This window comes from Crocodylus siamensis, chromosome 4 (assembly GCF_052110815.1).
Source record: "Crocodylus siamensis isolate JL-2025a chromosome 4, ASM5211081v1, whole genome shotgun sequence".
Taxonomy (NCBI): domain Eukaryota; kingdom Metazoa; phylum Chordata; order Crocodylia; family Crocodylidae; genus Crocodylus; species Crocodylus siamensis.
This window is the reverse complement of record NC_143398.1, coordinates 238271226-238291787: the sequence shown is the minus strand read 5'-3', so window position 1 is coordinate 238291787 and position 20562 is coordinate 238271226. Positions and strand designations below refer to the sequence as shown.

Below are 20562 nucleotides of genomic sequence, written 5' to 3'. Positions count from 1 at the left end.
ATTTTGCCATGAGCATTATTATGTCTGCCTGCAGTAGTATCTCTAGACCAGAAACAAAACTCTCTCCTTTATTTGGTTATGGAAAGAAATATGGTGGGAAGTGATATCTATCTAACTGGCAGAGAAGACAGAACTGTTTGCTTTCAAATGGAGATCACAATAGTCAATTTGATCCTTAAGTAAAATAATGGCCCAGAGAGCTTACGTGGAAAACCCAGAAGAAATGCTGGAATTAAACTACTGTTTATAATCCATTTGAATTTGTTTCCAAATGATATACAAACAGTTATGTATCACAATCAGAAGTGAAGTAGAAGAGAATTAAAATAGACTAGCAAGTTCTATGAGTCTGGAGTGAAAACAACATGTTTATGTTCTGGGACGTTCTCCATTTTGCTTTATTATTATTATAGCTTCTTACACTTCTACTACACAAACATGCCACGGCCATTTGGTTTAGGAGTAGAGTACTGAAAAGGTATAGATGCTAGCCTATGAACCCCTCGATGGCTTGGAGCCCAGCCCACCTGAGAAGCTGTCTCTCTCCCTGTGATTCTGATACAGCTGTAGTTAGAGGAAACCTTAATACTAAAAGGACATGGATAAATCTTAAGAAGGTCGGGCCCAGACTTAGTTAATGGCAGGGCGCTTTCTAAGAAAGATTTCAACTTTAAAATTCTCTCCCCACTGCTTGATTTGCTAGTGATCAAATTATTTAATGATTTAAATCAAATTGTTTCATCTTTAGGACAAGCTGAACACCCTCCTGAATGTGAAGGAGACAGACAAATTGGAGATATAACTGCAAAGTTTAACTTAGACTGGCATTGTCTTACTTATGTGAGGCTTGCAGTAGGCTTATTCCATTTTGTATAATCTAAGCCTTTGTTTAAAGGCTCCGTGGCTGTAAAATATCTTGCGATAAAGCAGAGTTGAAAAGCTGTTCTCTGTAAAGTTTTACCAGGGTCCCAGGCTGCAAGTGGTAACCTTTAATTGAAGGTCCAAAAGAACAGGGTCAAGGTGGTTGGGGAAAAAGCCTCAATAGTTCACAGTCCTGGCAGGGTGGTGACAGAGAAAGGAAATGGTGCTCTCCATGTTACAGGTGTGTAGGTTGTAGCCATGTTGGTCTCAGGACATAGGCAGACAAGGTTCTTTGGGTGAATCTGATTTATTTTATTAGACCAAGTTAAATAGTTGGGAAAAAAAATTAGCAAGCGTTTGGGTTTAAAAACCCTCTGTCAGGCTGAGGAAGTCTCTGCAGTTGGTGTGTGCTCTACCAACTGCACACTACCAACCAACTACCAACTCTACCAATAGCACACACCAACTGCAGAGACTTCCCCAGCCTGATGAAAGGTTTTTAAACCCGAAAACTTGCTAAAAATTTTTTTTCAACTATTTAAGTTGGTCTACTAAAAGATATCAGATTCACCCAAAGAACGTTGTCTGCCCTGATCCCCATGTTGGCATTTCTGCCTCTTCTGGTTACTGTTCAACTGCCAGTGTTCATAGATTTCATAGACATCAGGGCTGGAAGGGACCTCGGGAGATCATCGAGTCCAGCCCCCCGCCCGAAGGGCAGGAAGTCAGCTGGGGTCATAGGATCCCAGCAAGATAAGCATCCAATTTGCTTTTGAAGGTGTTCAATGTAGGTGCTTGAACGACCTCCGACGGCAGGCTGTTCCAGACCTTGGGGGCTCGGACAGTAAAGAAATTCTTCCTTATGTCCAGCCTGAAACCATCTTGCAGGAGTTTATGACCATTCGACCTCGTCATCCCTTGGGGCGCTCTGGTGAACAAACGTTCCCCCAGATCCTGGTGGTCACCCCTGATAAACTTATAGGTGGCCATCAGATCACCCCTGAGCCTGTGCTTTTCCAGGCTAAAGAGTCCCATGGCTCTCAACCTGTTGTTGTAAGGTCTGTTTTCCTGTTGACAGCATGAGAAGCAGGATTTGTTTGTAACGCCTTTTATTGAACCAACATTATTGTTGGGAGAACTGTTAGACAACTTAGGCACAAAATGCCTTTCCTCAAGTCTGGGAAAGAAGCAAGGAGATTTCTAGCCACAGAGAAAATGAAGAGGAAGGTCAACCCAAATTTAAGCAACATGCTGGAGAATGGCAAGCCATTAAAAGTTATACTGAAGGCCTATGGTCTGATACAAAAGAAACATCTACCAGCAGATGCTCTGATGATGATAGTCTTCCTGCCCCTCTATCCCACAAAGTGGAACATTATAAAGTATGTAGATGGATATATCTCCTCTGATGCACTGTGTCTGCTCTCTGCATTTGAAAATGAAGTTCCCAAAGAGATGGATGTGTGCTTTGTGACATGGACATGCAGTGACAGAGACACAGTGGTGTTACCATGTCATTCTGTGACTTGAGGATTCCTTCCAGAGCACAGGAACCTTGGACCACGGTGGAAAAAGGTCTTTCCCTGTTGCATGCTGCCCTAGCATGGTCTGCCAGTCCTTCCATTCCAGACAGTAAGGACAGGAGCACACTGTAGCCTTCAGCCATGAAAACAAGTATTTCCAGTGGGAGAGGTCAGAGCTGATTTCACATTTGCTTAGTGTCATAAATAAAGCAATGGCTTTTCTATTCTAGTCATGGAGTGATGCTGAGTTACTGAGAAGATCAGTCCAGGGTGTGGGAACATACCAATCTCAGGATTACGCTTTAACTCACCCTCCCACCTTTCCAAGTTCTCCTGCTCACAATGAATGACTTAAAGGCATAGGTGCAATGTGCAAATAACACACTTTAAAATAGCCCAGGGGGAATCTACTTGACAGCAAAACACAGTTTTTTCACCCTCTTTTTAAAAAGTGACACCCAGTAAAACAGAATTGACTAATAACAGATTGGCATTTACTGCGGATGGTTATGAACCAAAATATCCCAGATCTAAAAATGCCACCTCCCCCTGGAACACTGAGGAGGTTTGGATCCAAAGGAGAGCACTGCTGCTTGCGGCCCAGCTGGGACTTGAAAAGGAAACTCTTAAGGTTTTTAAGTGGGACATGTCAGGTTTTTGATAGTTCATTTGTTTGCATGGGGTCAGGATGGAAATTACTGAATTACAGAGAAGCAGAACAGCCATATAGATTTAAAACAATCCATACACGCGGTTGTGGACCAACATCTCACTCCTGTACGAATGTCAGAAGTGCATCTACAGAAGATCTCACTAGTACAGAGGACATCAGAAAGAGAATTTAAATGGAAAGTGAAACTGTCCCAAGGTAATTTCACTGTCCCAGCAGATGAAAAGCTACAAAAGGGAGAAAAAAAAGGAAGGTAGAAAGGCATTTGAACTTTAAACATTTATTCACTTCTAATGGTATTGAGTATTTTTAGAAAGAATTACAAAAATAATCAAGGAGTTTCATAAGAGAGCGTTTCTACTGCTCTTTTAACTGGAGAAGCAGATAGGATCTGTGCAGTATGGTAGAAGTTAAAGTCCATCCATCTCTAGAGTTGGGATACGCTCAAGCAAGTTTAAATTCTCTGAGGTTCAATCCCATCAGTCTTTCAGACTCCAAGAGATTAAAGGGCCAGCTAACCTGGTGGCACAGAACTGGCCTGACTTTCTAGGGCTTCAGCATTAAGAGGCTGAAATGCAATATGAACTAGACACGGAGAACTGAGCAAAGGGTGGAGACAGAAGTCAGGGGAAGATAATAATTCCATAGATGTTGCCGGGTTCACCCTTTCTACACCACCTAGATGCTGATTTGAATCACTCTTGAGGAGGGGTTGGTACATGTAATAGGGAACTTGACTGGATCACACGGAAAGCTAATTCTCTAAAGTGAGCATCTCTATACTGTAGTCAGGTTTAGATATTCCCATGACCGCTCTGAATTAATGACTGTGAGATCTGTTTCAGTGGAGCTGACTAACAGCCCAGTATCGGTATTGTGTTGACCCAGTTTCACAGAAGGGAGTTGCACCCTTGGCACACAGCTAATAGGTAGCTAGCTAGTCTGGACAGGTCAATAAAAGTTGCAGTGATTGCAGTGACTGTAGTGCAAACACAACCTTTGTTGCACTGACATCAAAACCAGAGATTTAGAAAACACTTGCATACCTACAACTTTGCCACAAGAGCCCCCTGCTGCACACGTGTCAAAATTGCAACAAACAACAAATCTTCAATGAAAATGTCCTCATCGCCCCGTAAATCCATTCAAACTTTTCTTCAAATGATGTGGCAAAGATCCTGTTATGGGAAGCTACCAAGTTTTGTGCACTGCATGGCCCATTTGCATTTTGAGGTTCCTGAGCATCTGGGTGCGCGTGCACATCTCTGCCATCAGAGGATGTTCTTACCATTGAGAAGCCACGTGATCTGAGGCATGGGGATCCCTTCCACAGAGCACTGCAGCACGAAATCCTGTCCTTCGCTCACTGTGCATCCCTTCAAGATGCTGGAAAAACATGGGGTGACCTCTTCAACTTTAGGCCCTTTGAATCAAAGTGGAAAAAGGATCCTTTAACATAAAATCATAGAAAATTAGGGCTGGGAGGGACCTCAGAAGGTCATCTAGTCCAACCCCTACTCAAAGCAGGACCATCCCCAACTAGATCGTCCCTGCCAAGGTTTTGTTTAGCCAGGTCTTAAACCTCCAAAGATGGAGATTCCACAACTTTTCTTGGTGCTTTTTCATTTAAACGTTATTAGAACATTTTTCCTAATATCTCACCTAAACTTCCCTTGCTGCAACTTGAGCCTGTTGCTCCTTGTTCTGTCATCTGCCATCACTGTGAACAGTCCAGCTCCATCCTCTTTTGAACCTCCCTTCAGGCAGTTGAAGGCTGCTATTAAATCTCCCCTCAGTCTTTTCTCCTCCTGACTAAATAATCCCAGTTTACTCAACCTCCACTGACAAATCATATGCCTACACCTTTTAACCAATTTTGCTGCCCTCCACTGGATTCTCTCCAATGTGTCCACATCCCTTCTGTCGTGGCGGGTCCAAAACTGGACACAGGACTCCAGATGTGGCCTCATCAGTGCTAAATAGAGGGGAAGAATCACTACCCTCAATCTGCTGGCAACACTGCTGCTAAAACGGCCCAGTATGCTGTTAACTTTCTTTGCAACAAGGGCACACTGTTAGCTCATATTCAGCTTATTGTTCACTGTACCCCACAGGTCCTTTCCTGGAGAGGCTGGTTAACTCACTCCTGTTTTGTGACTTGCACTAGCTAGGTTAAGATGAAATGGCAGCATGAGAAATCATTCCTACAACAGTGTATGGACTTAGAGCCATACAGAAAGAACTGGTTTGGAAGGAAAACTCATGTGGGGCCTATGGACCAATGGGAGTGCCCCCAGATTGTCACAGGTTTTGGCACCACTCTGGTTTTATAAATGAAATCCTGCAACAGGCCACTACGAAGGACTGAAATCTATCATCAGTGTTCCAAAACAGAGCAAAGAATGGGAGGAAATACGCTTTTTTTCCCATGACTGTCTCTGTTCAGCAATGCAATGGGAAGAATAAAATACTTTGCCCACAGGACTCTGAAAAGACAGGAAGTGTGTTGGAAGGGGGTACCTTGATCATCCAGGACAAAGCACACCTGGTGCTGCTAGAGAAATGTTGCACAAACATGATTTGAAGTTCACAACCAAACCTAAAACCAGGAAATGCTTAATGGGTTGGGAACAAATCCATTAATCAGGCTAGGGTTGGCTAAGAAGTTTGTGAATCTTCCAAGCAAACCTGCTATTGAATGGTTTCAACCTCAAAGTCAGGTCTGCTTTGGGAGAGGTATCTATGTTTAGATACATCACCGTGTGATTTTTCTTCCTTCTCCTTTCCTTGACCTTACTCTGCCACCCAGGGCACCAGAAGGATCAGTGAGCATCTGTTGAACATTTCAGGAATACTAAGGTGCATCCACATGTGCTATTAGCATGGAACAATAAACTGCGGTGCATATCATGCCAGACTTTATTGCTCTTGGGCACTACGTTTATACATGTGCCTGTGACCATGGCACATTGAGCCTGGTCAGAGCAGCTCCACCTGGCAGGGGCCCTTGGGGGTCAGCCTGCCAGCCTGCAGTTGCTCCCCCTGGCTCAATGTGCTACAGAGGGGCTGGCTGGGGCATGAGGGTGTTTCAGTGTGAGGCTGGCCAGCAGGCAGGCCCCTCACTGAAACACTCTTGTGCTGCAGCCAGCTTCATCAGCGTCTTCATGTGCGTTTCTGTGTGCTGAAGAACTCCACCATAGGATAGTACTTGTATTTACAACTACGAACCTGCAGCAGAGCTAATTGGTTTCCTGTGGCCTAATAGGGCCGCATGTATAAATGTCGAGACTTCACTGCAAAGCTTATTAGGCAGCTCTGCAGTAAACGTCTCATGTTGATGCACCCTGTAAGTGCTAAGAAACTTTTCATTGGGCAGCAACTCTCCTATGCCTCCCATTTTTCTCATTCACACTACATGCATTTATTAAGGAAGACGTAGGATGATTGGGACCCCAGTGTGTTAGGCATCATACAGATGCTTCAAAACATACTCCTGTCAAGTCAGATACAAAAGGCAAAGGGTCAGAGGGGAAACAGAGGCATGGAGAGGTGAAGTGTCCAAAATCACACAATAGCAACAGATCTGGAAGTTAAAATTTCCACATATGAATTACCTTTAAGGGGAATTTTGCACCCAAAATCCCTGGACAACTGTGAAAAGTCTACCCCCAGTTTTAAAGTGCAGATTGGCTCACCCTGATTTACGTACTTTTTACGCTCAGAGCCCAGCTGGTTGAAGTCCGGCCCTTGGGGTTGAAGGCTGCACAACTATAGGACCCACTATCTCCCAAGCTGGCTTTCATCAAGCACAAGCAATGAATTCCATCCTCTTCATAGATCTGGACACTGTCTCTTGCTTTCAGTGGGGCTCCTGCTTTGAACCATTCCACATCTGGTTTTGGTTTCCCTGAAACTAGAGAATTTGGATTTTTTATTAAAGGAATGTTCCCCCATTACAATAAGCCTTTACTACTTTCTATTATTATTGGTTTCAGCCTACTATATTACTTCTAACATCACAATATACATTTCAAAATATTTCAAGATACATAGTTACCTTTAATTTCCCCCCACCTACCATAGTCCTTAAGGAGATGTTGACAGCTTAAAAATACGTGTGCTTCTCTGAAAATTCTTTTCTTAACATTGATACAAGTCACACCTAATATCACTATAACTAAGAGAGATTAGAGGGGGAAAGGGAAAAATTGTTTTGCTGTTCCCCCTCCTTATCCACCAAGCTGGTCTCTCTTGTGCACTTGGCAGGACTTCGAATTATCCGTTTCTAATACAGAATGCTCCAGTAATTGCTCAGTTTCTGCTTTCATGCCCAGTCTTTCAGAGCAGCAGCAGCAGCAGAAGGAAAATTAGATAAAATGATGTAATTGTCTTCAGCAGCGTTTCCTCTAAACTGTGTGGCCGTGCACACCGTGACCACGCACGCCACACAGCTTAGAGGGAACACTGGTCTTCAAGGGAGCTATTCCCATGAGTAAAGACATACACCCATGCATTTGTAAGACTGGATACACAATATACCTCAGCACAGGAGCCTGGAGGATAGCAGGCTCCATGGAGATTCCCAGACGCTCTTCTGTCCTGGATGCAACTTTTTGGTACTACTTTGGTGTTTGAGGGGTGGGAACAAGGAGTGAGAGTGCAGCAGCAGCCACCAAGAGACAAAATAAAATGGCAGAGGAGGTGAATCTATCATAGCTCAGAACTGGAAAGTGCAGGGAGTGATGGAGGCGGAAGAAGTATCAAGGAGAAGGAGAAACAAGATGTGGTCTGCTTAGAGTTAGCCAAGAGCAGGTCACTGTCAAGGTAAGATGGATACCTGTGACAGCTTTCAGAACACAAAAACAGAAGAACCCCCTCTATTTCCCATAACTTGTATCTTTTAAAATCCTGCTGCAGCAAGAGAACCCTAAACTCTGGGTTCTTTCAACTTTTGTGCCTCTACCTTTGCTTTTGAATTTGACCTCCTGGCCTTCTAGTGCCTCCTGGCTTTGTGGACAGATCTCAAACCGTGGCAGGATCCCCTGAGGCTCCTGTTTATCCTCTGTTATGCTCTTCTGGGTCCCCACTCTGTGTTCTGCATACCGACTCCTTGGGTTGGCTTGGCCAGCGAGAGGAACAGATTGTCGAGTTGTCATATGAGGTTGTGTGGCTCTTTTCCTTTCTTCAGTCTGTCTAGTGACAGTGGACCTGGTCTCTGCTTTTGGTTCTGGTTGCACTTTAATGGCTTGCAGGGTTATGGTACTTGAAGTTTTCTGTAGGACCTGAGAGCCCCTTATTTCTCCTTTGGGTTCCTGAGGAGGCTGCATGCTGGTTTCTCTGAGCTGCCCTTGTCTATAGTCCTTGGCGTCTTTGGAGAAGGTGTAGCAGGCCTCTTTCTTCATTGTGGTCTTCTCTTTGGTTTCAACTGTGAGCTCAGTGCTGCTGGATTTCAGTTCTTTTGCAATCCCATTGCTGGTCGTCCGTGTGAAATCTGAATTTTCGACACCTTTAGCTGTAAGCATCGTTGATTTTGATGGGGGGCTAAAGGAAAATGATATATTTAGATGCATAAGCAATGGTAATATCCATAATTAGGATCTAGACAGATGAACAAAGTATACCAATAAGGGAAGCAACCTACTGTGGAGCAGCTGACTTTCAGTGACTGTTTCATGTGTTTGCTCCTATCCCATGGTAATTGGAAGTCTGAACTACAGTGTCTTAGCCTTGTTCCATTCAAAGTTAAGCTGTACCAATGTAGCTATTATTTATCAAGGAAAGAAGCAGACATGTGGAATGCTTACCATGAAGCAGATGATACACAATAAATGCCTCCTCCCTTTAACTGAGTATAATCTATGTCTGTCCATATCCCTTGCAGAGCACTTTGATCTTCAAAGCACTGTGCGAATATTCCTGGACCTAATCACTTAACCACTTTCACCAGGGGAAGAGTGATTAGGTCCTGAGTCAAATTCTGACCTTCTATATATTGGTTTTCCTTTAAGACTGACTTCATTTGAGCCTCTAAAGTGACAGTACTGTGTGCTTTTAAGGTGGCAAGTGTGAATAGATTCAGGCCATATATCAACTCAAGACATGGCACAAACGAGCTTTCAATATTACTATTCTTCAGCAGAGGGTAACATTGTTAAAAGGGCAGGCCTATATCCGGGTGATGGCATGGCCTAGCCAGGACAGCTCTGACTCTACCTCACCAACCTGTTGCAAGCCCAGAAATACATCAGTGAAGAAGATCCAGAGTGTCCCTAGTGGTTGTACTAGAGACCAAAGTCTTAAGAGTGGCTACTGGAAGCAACCCCAGAGCATCTTTATCAGTTTGTTTCTGGGGTCGGAGTGCACTAGTGGGAATAGCTGGCCAGGGGTATTGGGATCCTCCTAGCTGGTGCACTGTACCCACATGGCATATGCATAATTAAGTAACTTGAAAGTACGGCTGGGCAGGACATTTTGGCAAAACAATGTTTCATTAGATGCCAGTTCTTCAGAACTGAATTTTTGCAGGAACTTGTCATGTTCAGGCAAAAGTTTCAACCAAACACAACTTTCAGATCCAGAATGGAATTTCTGGTCCAAACCAGACAGTGCAAGAGGGATGCTTGCCCCTAGAATGTGGATGTGGGATATCATGGTTAAGACCTTGTTCAGCCTGAGTGAAATAAAGAACTTGAATTGGTGTTTTTCCATGTCACAGGTGACTTCCCCACCCACCTGGCTCCTGGCTATACTGGAGTGAATCTCAGGACGAGAAATCTCTTTTCATGTCTACACATGCAAATTACGCAACTTCCCTTTTGCATTCCACCTTGAAGGCAACAAATACAGATATAAAGTGATTCTCCTTTGCTGCATCAGACCAGTGAACATCTAACCAAGAAGACCCTCACCAACAGAAAACAAACACTTCATAACAGGTTACAAAAATCCTAAAATTACAGGGTAACCTCTCATTCACTTCTAGCCCCTAATTAGAGGCTAGTGTTAGCTCTGAAGCAAGAAGATTTATCTTCTCTTTCATGGGGAACTCCTTGCTACAGTCTCAGGGCCACAGTGTCTTTCACTAATAAAGAGTACTGAATGACAGACATACCGTGATGAGTGAACATGCACCTCTGTCTTGTCTGAACCTGAAATAAAAAAAAAAGATTTAACTCCTCAGACCATTACATTGCCTTATAAGAATTTTCTATTATTTCATTAGATATTTCATTATAAAGATTTAAGTAAAGTATGCATTTTGGAGATCCTCCTTTATTTTTTTGTACTGGAGTCCACATTAAAGATTTCCACCAATGGAAGACTGCTATAGACCTAAAACGTGTCCAGTTACTGCTGAGCCACTGGCCCACAATATGCTCCTTGACCAACTTTGACTTTCAGCCACAAGAGCACTGGTTGCTCAATTGAAATGGCTGGAAATCTTGGCTTAGTTTGAGAAGTTCCTGGATCAAGCAGCCCACAGGAACAAAAGGATTCCCACCCAATAGACACACTCTGTGCTGGACAGGACAGATATGGAAGGTATGCTGGCTGAAAGCTGCTCACCGATTGTTCAGGGAACTTCAGAGAGGGTGTGTAGCTGGGTGGGCCACATCCCCTACTCCACCATGGTTACTCCATCATCATTTATTCCACCATGATTTCACCAGGCTGTTGGTGACACTAGGCATATCTACACATGCCATTAATTATATCTGGCTAATTTACTGTGCAAGAAGTGTCTGCAAGTGTAGACAGCGATGCTGTACTGCACAGTAGATTAGTCTACTGTGCAGTAAAGCATCTTGTGGAGATGTGCCCACTGGTGCTTTGTGTCCAGTTGGAAACTCCTGGTTCAGCTCTAGCAGGTAGGTAGGAGTTGTGGCATTCAACACAAAGACACATAACATCTTAAGTCTGGAACAAAGAGCAAGAGCACCCCCTGAGATTGGTGGTGCACCCCCTGAGAAAAGCTCCGCTGATGCTGCCAGCAATGCCTGTGGGCGGCCACTGCTCACCACCTCCCTCCCCCTTGCTGCTGTGACTACCAGTAGCATCTGTGGTCGGTGCCCGATTGCTGCTGGCCACTGCTGTTGGTGGCATCTGCAGGTGGTTGCTGACTGCCGGTCAGCGCTTGCCACCCGCCCCCGACACTGTCACGGCTGCCTGTGGGAGCTCCTCACTTGCCACCGCCATGCCCCCCACCACTGACACCGCCACTGCCGCCTGTGGGAGTTCGTTGTGCCCCGCCAGCCTCTGGGGGCATGCATTGTTCATGAGAACAGATATAATGTATCTTTCACTTTGGAAATTATTGGTGCACTATGTAGCCTCAAACAGGATTAATAGTGCCTCCTTAAGAACCAATTACATGTGATCTTGTCCTAGCATCCTACAAAGGAGGAAACCTTTACCCAGGCATGTGCAGGAGACAGGGACAGCTACAAACAAGCAAGGTGGGTGCCCAGGAATGCTGCCTGCATTGTCCAAGGCTTGGATGTAATGGAAAATGCTCGCTATGCCCCAAGGTTACCATGCTTGTGAGATGAACAAAGAAAGCTGTCCAGAGGAGGGTGGCATAAGGGACAGCATTAGCCCTAGTGCAGGAAAGCACATTTGTGTGGGCTGGCACTAGTGAATAAAGACTCAGTGAACTCAAAGCACACATTAAACACATTTAGAGTGCTGTACTAAGGAGACATGCTTAGGACACCTGGGACTTGGATGAGGCCTCAAGGAAGTTTACTTTCTGGAGTAGAAACTGGCTTTGGCACTTGTACAGGATTAGGGTTGGAAAGTACCGCCAGGGTCATCTAAGTCCACCTCCCTTAATAAATGCAGAATTTGTTGTTCCTAAACTATCCCAAAGAGATGCCTACCCAGCCTCTTCCTGTAATCCTGCAGCAAAGCAAAGTCGACAGTGTCCCTAGGTTGTTTGCTCCTCTCTCACTGTTCTTATTGTCCCCTTCACTTTGGTCGCACTTGAAATGCGTGACCTCAGTATTCCCTATGTGATCGAGATTCAGTGCCTTTTACGGTCACTTAGCGGTGTTCTTCCTCACAACCATATAAAACTCTTGCAGGACTGGGTGCACAGCTGCAAACTTGTAAATCATGTCAATAAAACAAATAGAGACTAGGAGGTCACACACCACATCCAGACTGGACTGTGAATTCACAGAGACATGCACACATTGTTGTTAGTACCCTTAAAGGACAAATGTCTAGTACCATTATTCAAGTTGCTTCCCAAAGAAATCACTGCTGATGTAAGGTGCTATTCAGGAAGGGGAAGGCATTTGGGATTTGGCTTAAGGTGTTTAGCTCACATTTATAGTTGCTTCTGAATGTTCTTCTTCTCGCTGGATTATTTTTTAACTGTGAAATCAAGGGCTACTATGAAGATGAATGCTCAGGAGACAGAGGAAGGACTGTGGCACTCCCTGCCACTGGAAAGCAGCCTGAGCTGACACCTTGTAAGCTTGAGAAGTACTTAGGGAAGCGTGTGTGTGTGTGTCGGGGGGGGTCTATTCTGAGGAAATCTTTTGAAAATGCCAGCTGATTAGGAAAAGCCAATGAGAGAAAAACAAGATGTAAAAAAGTCAATCTACAGAGCACCCTCTCTATGCTACCACATACAACAATCCACATTTCATACACCATTTTGGGCATGTGTTCAGCACACATTACCCTTCTGCTGACAAAGCCTGTATTTAGCTTCTCCCATATGACCAGGATTGTGTGACACCAGGTCTCTGCATATAACATACATATGAGCTAAGCTGCTACATCAAGAGTTAGAGCTACTCAGACAAAAACACAGATGCTAAAATGCTGCACAGAAGGCCTAAGACAGGTATTTTCATTCCTTGTTTTTAATTCATTGTACTCTTATATTATTCTAAAAAGGCTTTGCCTGGTGTTTTGATGGAAGGAGCCTCACAGGGTGGCCTAGAAGATCCAATGTGGAGCACATAGTGGCTGGAAGCACCAAGATGTCCACCTGTGGGCATGTCTACATCTATCAGCAAAATACCATGCTAGAAAAATCCACTCTGAAGCCTGGCAGGCTAAAAGATGAGGTCTTTTACCTCACCCATGCCCCCCCGGAAAGGTAGCTCTCTGCCCTCGGTGTGGCACTGGAAATGCACCAACAACTATAGTTTCATAGTTTCATAGTAGCTAGAGTCGGAAGGGACCTAGGTAGATCATCTAGTCCGACCCCCTGCCTTGGCAGGAAAGAGCACCGGGGTCAGATGACCCCGGCAAGGTGCTCATCTAACTTCCTTTTAAAAATCTCCAGGCTAGGAGCCTGCACCACTTCCCCTGGAAGCTGGTTCCAGGCCCTAGCCGCCCTGACTGTGAAGTAGCGCCTCCTAATATCTAATCTAAACCTACCCTCCACCAGCTTGTGACCGTTATTCCTGGTCACTCCTGGCAGCACCCGGGGGAACAGGGACTCCCCCAATACCCGCTGATCCCCCCTGACCAGTTTGTAGCAGGCCACAAGGTCCCCCCTTAACCTTCTCTTGTGGAGGCTAAACAGGTTCAGGTCCCGTAGCCTCTCCTCATAAGGCCTGCCCTGCTGACCCTTGATCATACGAGTGGCCCTTCTCTGAACTCTTTCCATATCGTCCACGTCCCTCTTGAAGTGTGGCGCCCAGAACTGGACGCAGTACTCCAGCTGCGGCCTGACCAGTGCCGCATAGAGGGGGAGGATCACCTCCCTGGACCTGCTCGAGATGCATCTGTGGATGCATGACAGGGTACGGTTGGCCTTCTTGACTGCCTCCCCACACTGCCGGCCCATGTTCATCGTGGAGTCAATGACGACTCCAAGATCCTTTTCCGTCTCCGTGCTGGCAAGAGGGGAGTTCCCCAACCTGTAAGTGTGGTGCCGGTTCTTCCTCCCCATGTGCAACACCTTGCACTTATCAGTGTTAAACCCCATCCTATTCTCATCCGCCCACCGTTGCAACCTGTCAAGGTCAGCTTGTAGCCTATTGCACCCTTCTAGTGCACCCACATCCCCCCACATCTTAGTGTCGTCAGCAAACTTGAACAGGGTGCTTTCTACCCCCTCATCCAAGTCACTGATGAAGATGTTGAACAGTGCGGGCCCGAGGACCGAGCCCTGCGGGACCCCACTGCCCACGTCCTTCCAGGTCGAGAAGAACCCATCCACTACCACCCTCTGGGTGCGGCCCTCCAACCAGTTGGCGACCCATTTGACCGTGTGGGCATCGACACCACAGTCTCCCAGCTTTTTGATGAGGACAGGGTGAGAGACAGTGTCGAAAGCCTTCCGGAAGTCCAGAAAGACTACATCCACAGCAACCCCTGCGTCTAATGATTTGGTGACCTGATCGTAAAAGGCCACCAGGTTGGTCTGACAAGACCTGCCACTGATGAACCCATGTTGGTTGCCCCTGAGCATGCATTCCCCCGCAAGGCCCTCCTGGATGTGTGCCAGGATGATTTTTTCAAAGAGCTTACCCGGGATTGAGGTAAGACTAACTGGCCTGTAATTTCCCGGGTCCTCTTTTTTTCCCTTTTTGAAGATAGGGACCACATTGGCCCTCTTCCAGTCCTCCGGCACCTCGCCAGAGCACCACAAGTGCTCATAGAGCCGCGCCAGGGGTCCCGCAATGACCTCGGCCAGTTCCTGTAGAACCCTAGGGTGAAGATCGTCCGGACCAGCGGACTTGAACACGTCCAGCCTCTCCAGAAGTACCCTAACCAACTCCTCGCTAACCCCTGGCCCAGGCGTGTCTCTCCCGGGGCCCGAGGGGGGCCCAGCAGGGAGGTGGCTGAACTGGTCCCTACTTAGGAAGACAGAGGCAAAGAAATCGTTAAATATGTTAGCTTTATCATCTGGCGTGATGACTAAGTTGCCCATCGTGTCCTGCAGGGGCCCACATTACCCGGGACCCTCTTTTTACCCCCTATGTATTTGAAGAAGGACTTCTTATTGTCCTTAATCCGGGAAGCTAGTCCTATCTCCATCTCTGCCTTGGCCCTCCTGACTGCCCCCCTACATCCTCGGGCGACTGTAACATAGTCCTTCTTGGTGATGACCCCATCTCTCCATTGGGTATATGCCTCCCTTTTAGCAAGGAGACATTCCCGGATGCTCTTAGTGAGCCATGGGGGTTTATGTGCCCTCCTGCTCCCTTTGACCCTTGTTGGGATTACCTCCCTTTGGGCATGGAGGATCGTCTCCTTAAGGAGCAACCACTCACCTTCGACATCTGATTCCCTTCCCCTCTGGGTCCTCAGCGCTTCCCCAACGATCCTCCTTAGCTTGTTGAAGTCAGCCCTCCTAAAGTCTAGGGCTGTTGCCTTGCTGCAGCCCTTTGCCACCTTACGCTGGATGGTGAATTCCAGCAAGCGATGATCACTGTCTCCCAGGTGGCCCATCACCCGCAGCCCCCTCACCAGGTCATCACCCGTGGCCAGCACCAGGTCCAACTATGTCCCAGCCCTGCACCAAAGGGTTATACTTTATATTGTTCTGGGGTGGGGTGGGCACACTCTGTTCCCCTTTGGTGCTCTGTAGCCTGATTCTTTGATAGTGGATAATGCTGGTAGCAGATTTTAGATTGAATGACTTTCTCCTAGTACACAGCCTACTCTGTGTGACTGGAATGTAATGGTAGGGAGGAAGGAAGACATGAGCAAATGCTGGGCAAAACACGCTCCGAGTGGGCTGGTCTCAGGGAAGAGGTAAGAGATGGGGCAGGTACATACACCACAACAGCACATAATACATCAAGGCAAAATCCACATTTGAATGCCCACAGCTGCAACCCGTCGAAGAATGAGAAACAGAATCTAAGTAGGTGGAGAAAAATAACCCACTGATGCCCTTAAATAAAACTGTCAAGAAACAGTTAAAAAACACAGCAAAAGTCAGCTGAGTCCCAGCTGAAAGATGATCAGATAAAGACAGAGAAGAAAACTGAAGAAAGCTCAGTTGGCTGCAGACAAAACGGTGCTACGTGACCCTACCAATTAAAGAAAACATTCTTCTTCCCCACCCGCCCACCATGGAGACTCGGGGGAAAAAGTAAAGCTCTTGGAGCAAGTTTATCTATATTAGAGGTCTTCATGTCTTTACTTAGTAATTCCAACTGGCTGCCTGATAATGCTTTATGACATTTCCTATTATCTGATTTAATTGATAATGTCAGAATTAGATAAGGGAGGTTGGAACAGTAAAGTCAGCTGATTATACTAGCACACTACCATGGGACCTGCTTAGTACAAAATGTCAGGAGCCTGTGGTTCTCTTTAGGTCTGCATGTGCTGATCCAGGAGAGAATGTGCCCTTTGAATGAGGTATGCAGCCAGCATTTGAAATTAGGACACACTGTGACCAATCTGCTGACCTCCAACCTGCATCATCTCTCCAGGCAGATGTCTCTACTGTGCACAGTAAGATCATTAACCTAGTGGGGGTGGTTTGAGATCCAATTACATGCTTTAATAAAAGGTTCAGTGAGCAAGGGAACATGTCTGAATGATACATTCACTCAACTGACTCCCTCTAGAGGCCAACCTCAGAGACACTTAGAGTGAAAGTGCTCTTTTTATGCTAAGGGATATAGGCTTGCATTTTTGGTTCTGAAGATTCCCAGCTTTTACCTTTGTTGCCATTATTTGTACACTCACACTCACAGAATAGCACCCCACCTAGGGCAAGAACTCCAGAACCTTGGACAGAATTGATTTGGCAGCGACCTGGTGCTGTGTTAGTATGTGCCCACAATTCAGCGACTTCTTCCGTAGCTCAAGGGTAGAGGACTCTGATTTTGGTGGTGATGCACAAGTGCTTTGAGAGAAGGATGAATACAAACAATCACCGTATGCATTACACCACGTGTTATCTGGTGCACATACAATCCCTTTTGCTATAGTGAAATAAGAACATGGCCAAGAGTGAAGAACTCCCCGTGTTTAAATTCAGTGTCTTTCTCTCCCACCTGCCCACCCCTTCCTGTGCTGGTTTGGACATGCCACTTAACTTTCTGAAGTTTCTGTCCCTTTTTTTAGAAACACAAGTATAATACTAATATTTTGCTACCTCAAAAGGGAGGTATGAAAATGAATGAGCAGCCAGTACCCTGAAAACATAAAGCACCAAATAGGATTAGTTAAGTAGCCTGTTAAAAGGATTTGTCTCCCAAATGGGGTGGCTCTGAAGGTATGATTAATTACTGAGGTTTAATTCTACGTGCCATATTTCCATTTCTTAAAATCAAAATTTAGATTAAAAAAAAATTAAGTTCCAAAATGACAGAAGCGAAGTGAAGAAACAGGTCCTACAGGAAACCAGAGCAAGATAATATTTTGACAGTTCTTTCCCCTGGAGTCAATGCAGTGTTTTTAGCTGTAGCACCAGACCACAGGTTTGGATACATCAAAACGTCATTTCACAGAAACAAAGAGAGAGAGAGAAATAGAGTTGGTTAAAAAGAAAAAGGCAACATGTGTCCTTTGAATTCCACGGCAAGCTTTTTTTCAGAAAGTGTCTGGTGCGCCTGTGCTCTCTCTCATTCATCTCTTTAGTTTTACCTTGAACTGTGAGCTCTGTGGATACAGATGCCTTCCCAGCGCTATTCATCACTGTACATGTGTAAACTCCGGCATCGGCCAGCTGAGCATTCTGGATTTCCAAAACCTGGATGCCTGCTTTCTCAAACATGTTGAAATGATCATTCTGCTGCAACTGAATTTCACCCTGCAAGCATTGCAAGACAACACCATTAGATTCACAGACATGCAAACAAGCAGCTTTTGGTAAAGTACCAATCCGCTGTCCCTTCCACTTATCTGTCCACCACAGAGGCATGACAGGGCAGCCCTGTGCTCAGTTGTGGTGATGGCTATTTTTGCACCCTCACCCTCTGCAAAATGCTGAGCCCAGGGCTCCCGTCCAGTTATGCTACTGTTCAAATAACTTCTATAATGAATACTCTGAGAGAATAAACAAATTCTGGCTCAAAGACTTTGTAATTGCAGTACTTCAAGAGCCTGCATTCCCGGGGTTTTATCCACCCTTTGGTTTTGCTGTATTTTGCGTTTGCATCATAGGAATTACCAGGGTCTTCAGAAAAGTCTACTTTCACAGAATGGGTGACTGAAGCAGAAACATTTCACACTTGCTTTATGGAGGTCAGCTTTCCATTTTCTGACAGCAAAAGCTTTGAGGGCACCCTGGATTCTGCTTTGGTCCCTCTGTGCTGCTCTGGAAAGAGCGAATAGGAAGAATCTGTGGTCTCCAAACTTTTTTGATCGTGCACCCCTATCAGTAAAAAATTTTTGAGTAGGCACCCCCAATATATGTATACTTATTTATTTATAAATTATATACATGTACTACTCGCGTACCGTACGTGACACGTGACCATCTGACATACAGACCGAATGAGGGCACCAGTGTCAAGCCGTATATTAAATATTAGTAAAGCTTAATTTCTTTCTTATTTTTTTAGATAAAAAATAAATATAAATAGAAGTTCTAATATTTTCTTCCTGCACCCCAATGGATCATCTTGCGCACCCCCTGGGGTGCATGCGCCCCACTTTGGAGACCAGTGCTCTAGACAATGACCCCCCATATGGGTGGGATTCATCCATAGCGCAGAGATAGCAGAGTGAACCTCCTCTGACACCGGAAGCATCTTGGGAGCAGACTTTGGGAAGGAAAGGGCTGGGAGAAAGTAACGCTGTTCCTGGAGGCCAGAGTCTAAATTAGAACAGGGGGAGTTTCTTCAGCTCTAAAAGGCTCAGAGAGCACAAGGAAGGATGACAAGCCCACCCTTTCCGTCCGTGCACCAATAACTGAGCCGCTTAGGTTTGTAATTAACGGCAAGGTTGGGGCACCAGTAAGTCCAAGACTCAGGAGAATTCAAAGTTCTAGCTGATATTTCATCACAAAAAAGTCATTGTCAAAGTTTTGGACTCAAAGTGTCTACCTCTGTTAACAGTTATTCCTTATATTTAATCTAATCTCAAACCTCTCTGTTTTAGGTTATTCAAGGGAAGGTTAGAGGTTACTTGATCACAATGTCAGGATAAAAATACCAACTTCCTGATGGCAGAGGATCACTTTTGTTGCTACAGCAAGAGTAATGAAACATTGAAACAACTTACAAAGGAATGCATGTGAATTCTCCATCACTTCAAACATTTAAAACAATACCAGGTACCCTTCGAAGAGGCATGCTTTAGCTAAACTGAAAGCCAGCAGCTTGACACAAGACTTAAATAGTAATGTTCTCTGGCCTGTGTTACACTGGGGTTTACACCAGATGATCCAAGTAGTCCCTTCTGGCTTTTAAAAATCAGCCTGAGCAACTAATTAGAAACAATCTATAACAGTGCTACCATAAAAAGGTATCATTTGCTTTCAAATACCACAAGTTTTCCTGCTCTTTATACAGTAAGGGAAAAACTGAGCTCTCTTTAAAACATATTGGATAGCCCTGGATAAGAAATGTTCGGTTTTGTACACTGTATGCCTCTGGTGTCTCAATAAGCTTTTTATGGTCTGAATGCCATAATTCCTACCTGAACAGAAAGGGAGTTAGAACAAATTGATGCCAGTGTGATCCAACACAAACTGCTGCTGTTCTTTCTGAATGGGCAAGTAAATAAAGTGGGACAAAGAAAGGAATAAAGCATCTCTAAATGGACATGATCAGGATATTCTGAAAAGTATAGTTTTAATTATGGATCTTGTTTTATCACATATAATTTTACCAGATAGTTGCTGTGCTTGGCTATAGAATGCTGATGTTAGACCTGTGGTGAGAAATCATAACCCACCACTGCCTGCTTGAGCAATTTATAGAACATTTGGGCTAATTAAATGCAGATTAGCCAAAAGTTCTTGGGTTTATGGGACTGTCTTATTGTAAGTTTGTACAGTAAAACAGAGCATCAAACAGTGACTGGGGCCTCTGGGCATCAGTGTACTACAACCATAGCCAGCTCCTAGGGCAATGGCCAGACACTGGGACAGAGTTCCCTCAGCTCTGAAACATTTTTCCTTTCTCCTCCACTGATTCATGGGATTGTTTACTTTTTGGCAGAAAAGCTGTAGGAACCAGAAGAACATCAGTAGGAAAATGCCCCTTGTGTCCCATCGTATGGTCAATCCTCTGTGGTGTAATTCAGAAGACAACTGGCCAATTACTAGACAGAAGGAAGAAGGTAGGAGATGGAACGAATCTTCAGTTCAATAATCTTGAAGAACCAGACACGTCTGTAACTCTCCAAAGCACAGATTGTTTCAGCAAGAATTCAATTTTACTCAAAAGCAACATTGTTTTGGTGGAAAACATATTTGCAACAAACAAAAACTACTAGCATTTTGTTCCTGAGAGCTTTTTCAGTAGCTTAACAGACCTACAACTGCCTTACAACAGTAATTTTAATAGGCAAATGACAGGTGCTTCCCGGCTTTGAAATGGACCCAAGTTTCACAGCTCAGGCCCTTCT

General features: G+C 45.1%; 1 protein-coding gene across 6 annotated transcripts in view; it reads right to left on the bottom strand.

Annotated features, from left to right (window-relative positions):
- Nucleotides 1-20562, bottom strand: part of MYLK (myosin light chain kinase) — a 346647-nt gene that overhangs the window by 159951 nt on the left and 166134 nt on the right. For all 6 annotated transcript variants that reach the window (XM_090045981.1, XM_090045986.1, XM_090045983.1 and 3 more), the window contains 5 exons: nt 17632-17797; nt 10166-10202; nt 8018-8595; nt 6764-6967; nt 4343-4477 (listed from right to left, as the gene is read on the bottom strand). In XM_090045981.1, coding sequence (XP_089902107.1) covers nt 4343-4477; nt 6764-6967; nt 8018-8595; nt 10166-10202; nt 17632-17797 — 1120 coding nt within the window. The remainder of the gene's footprint in view (nt 1-4342; nt 4478-6763; nt 6968-8017; nt 8596-10165; nt 10203-17631; nt 17798-20562) is intronic.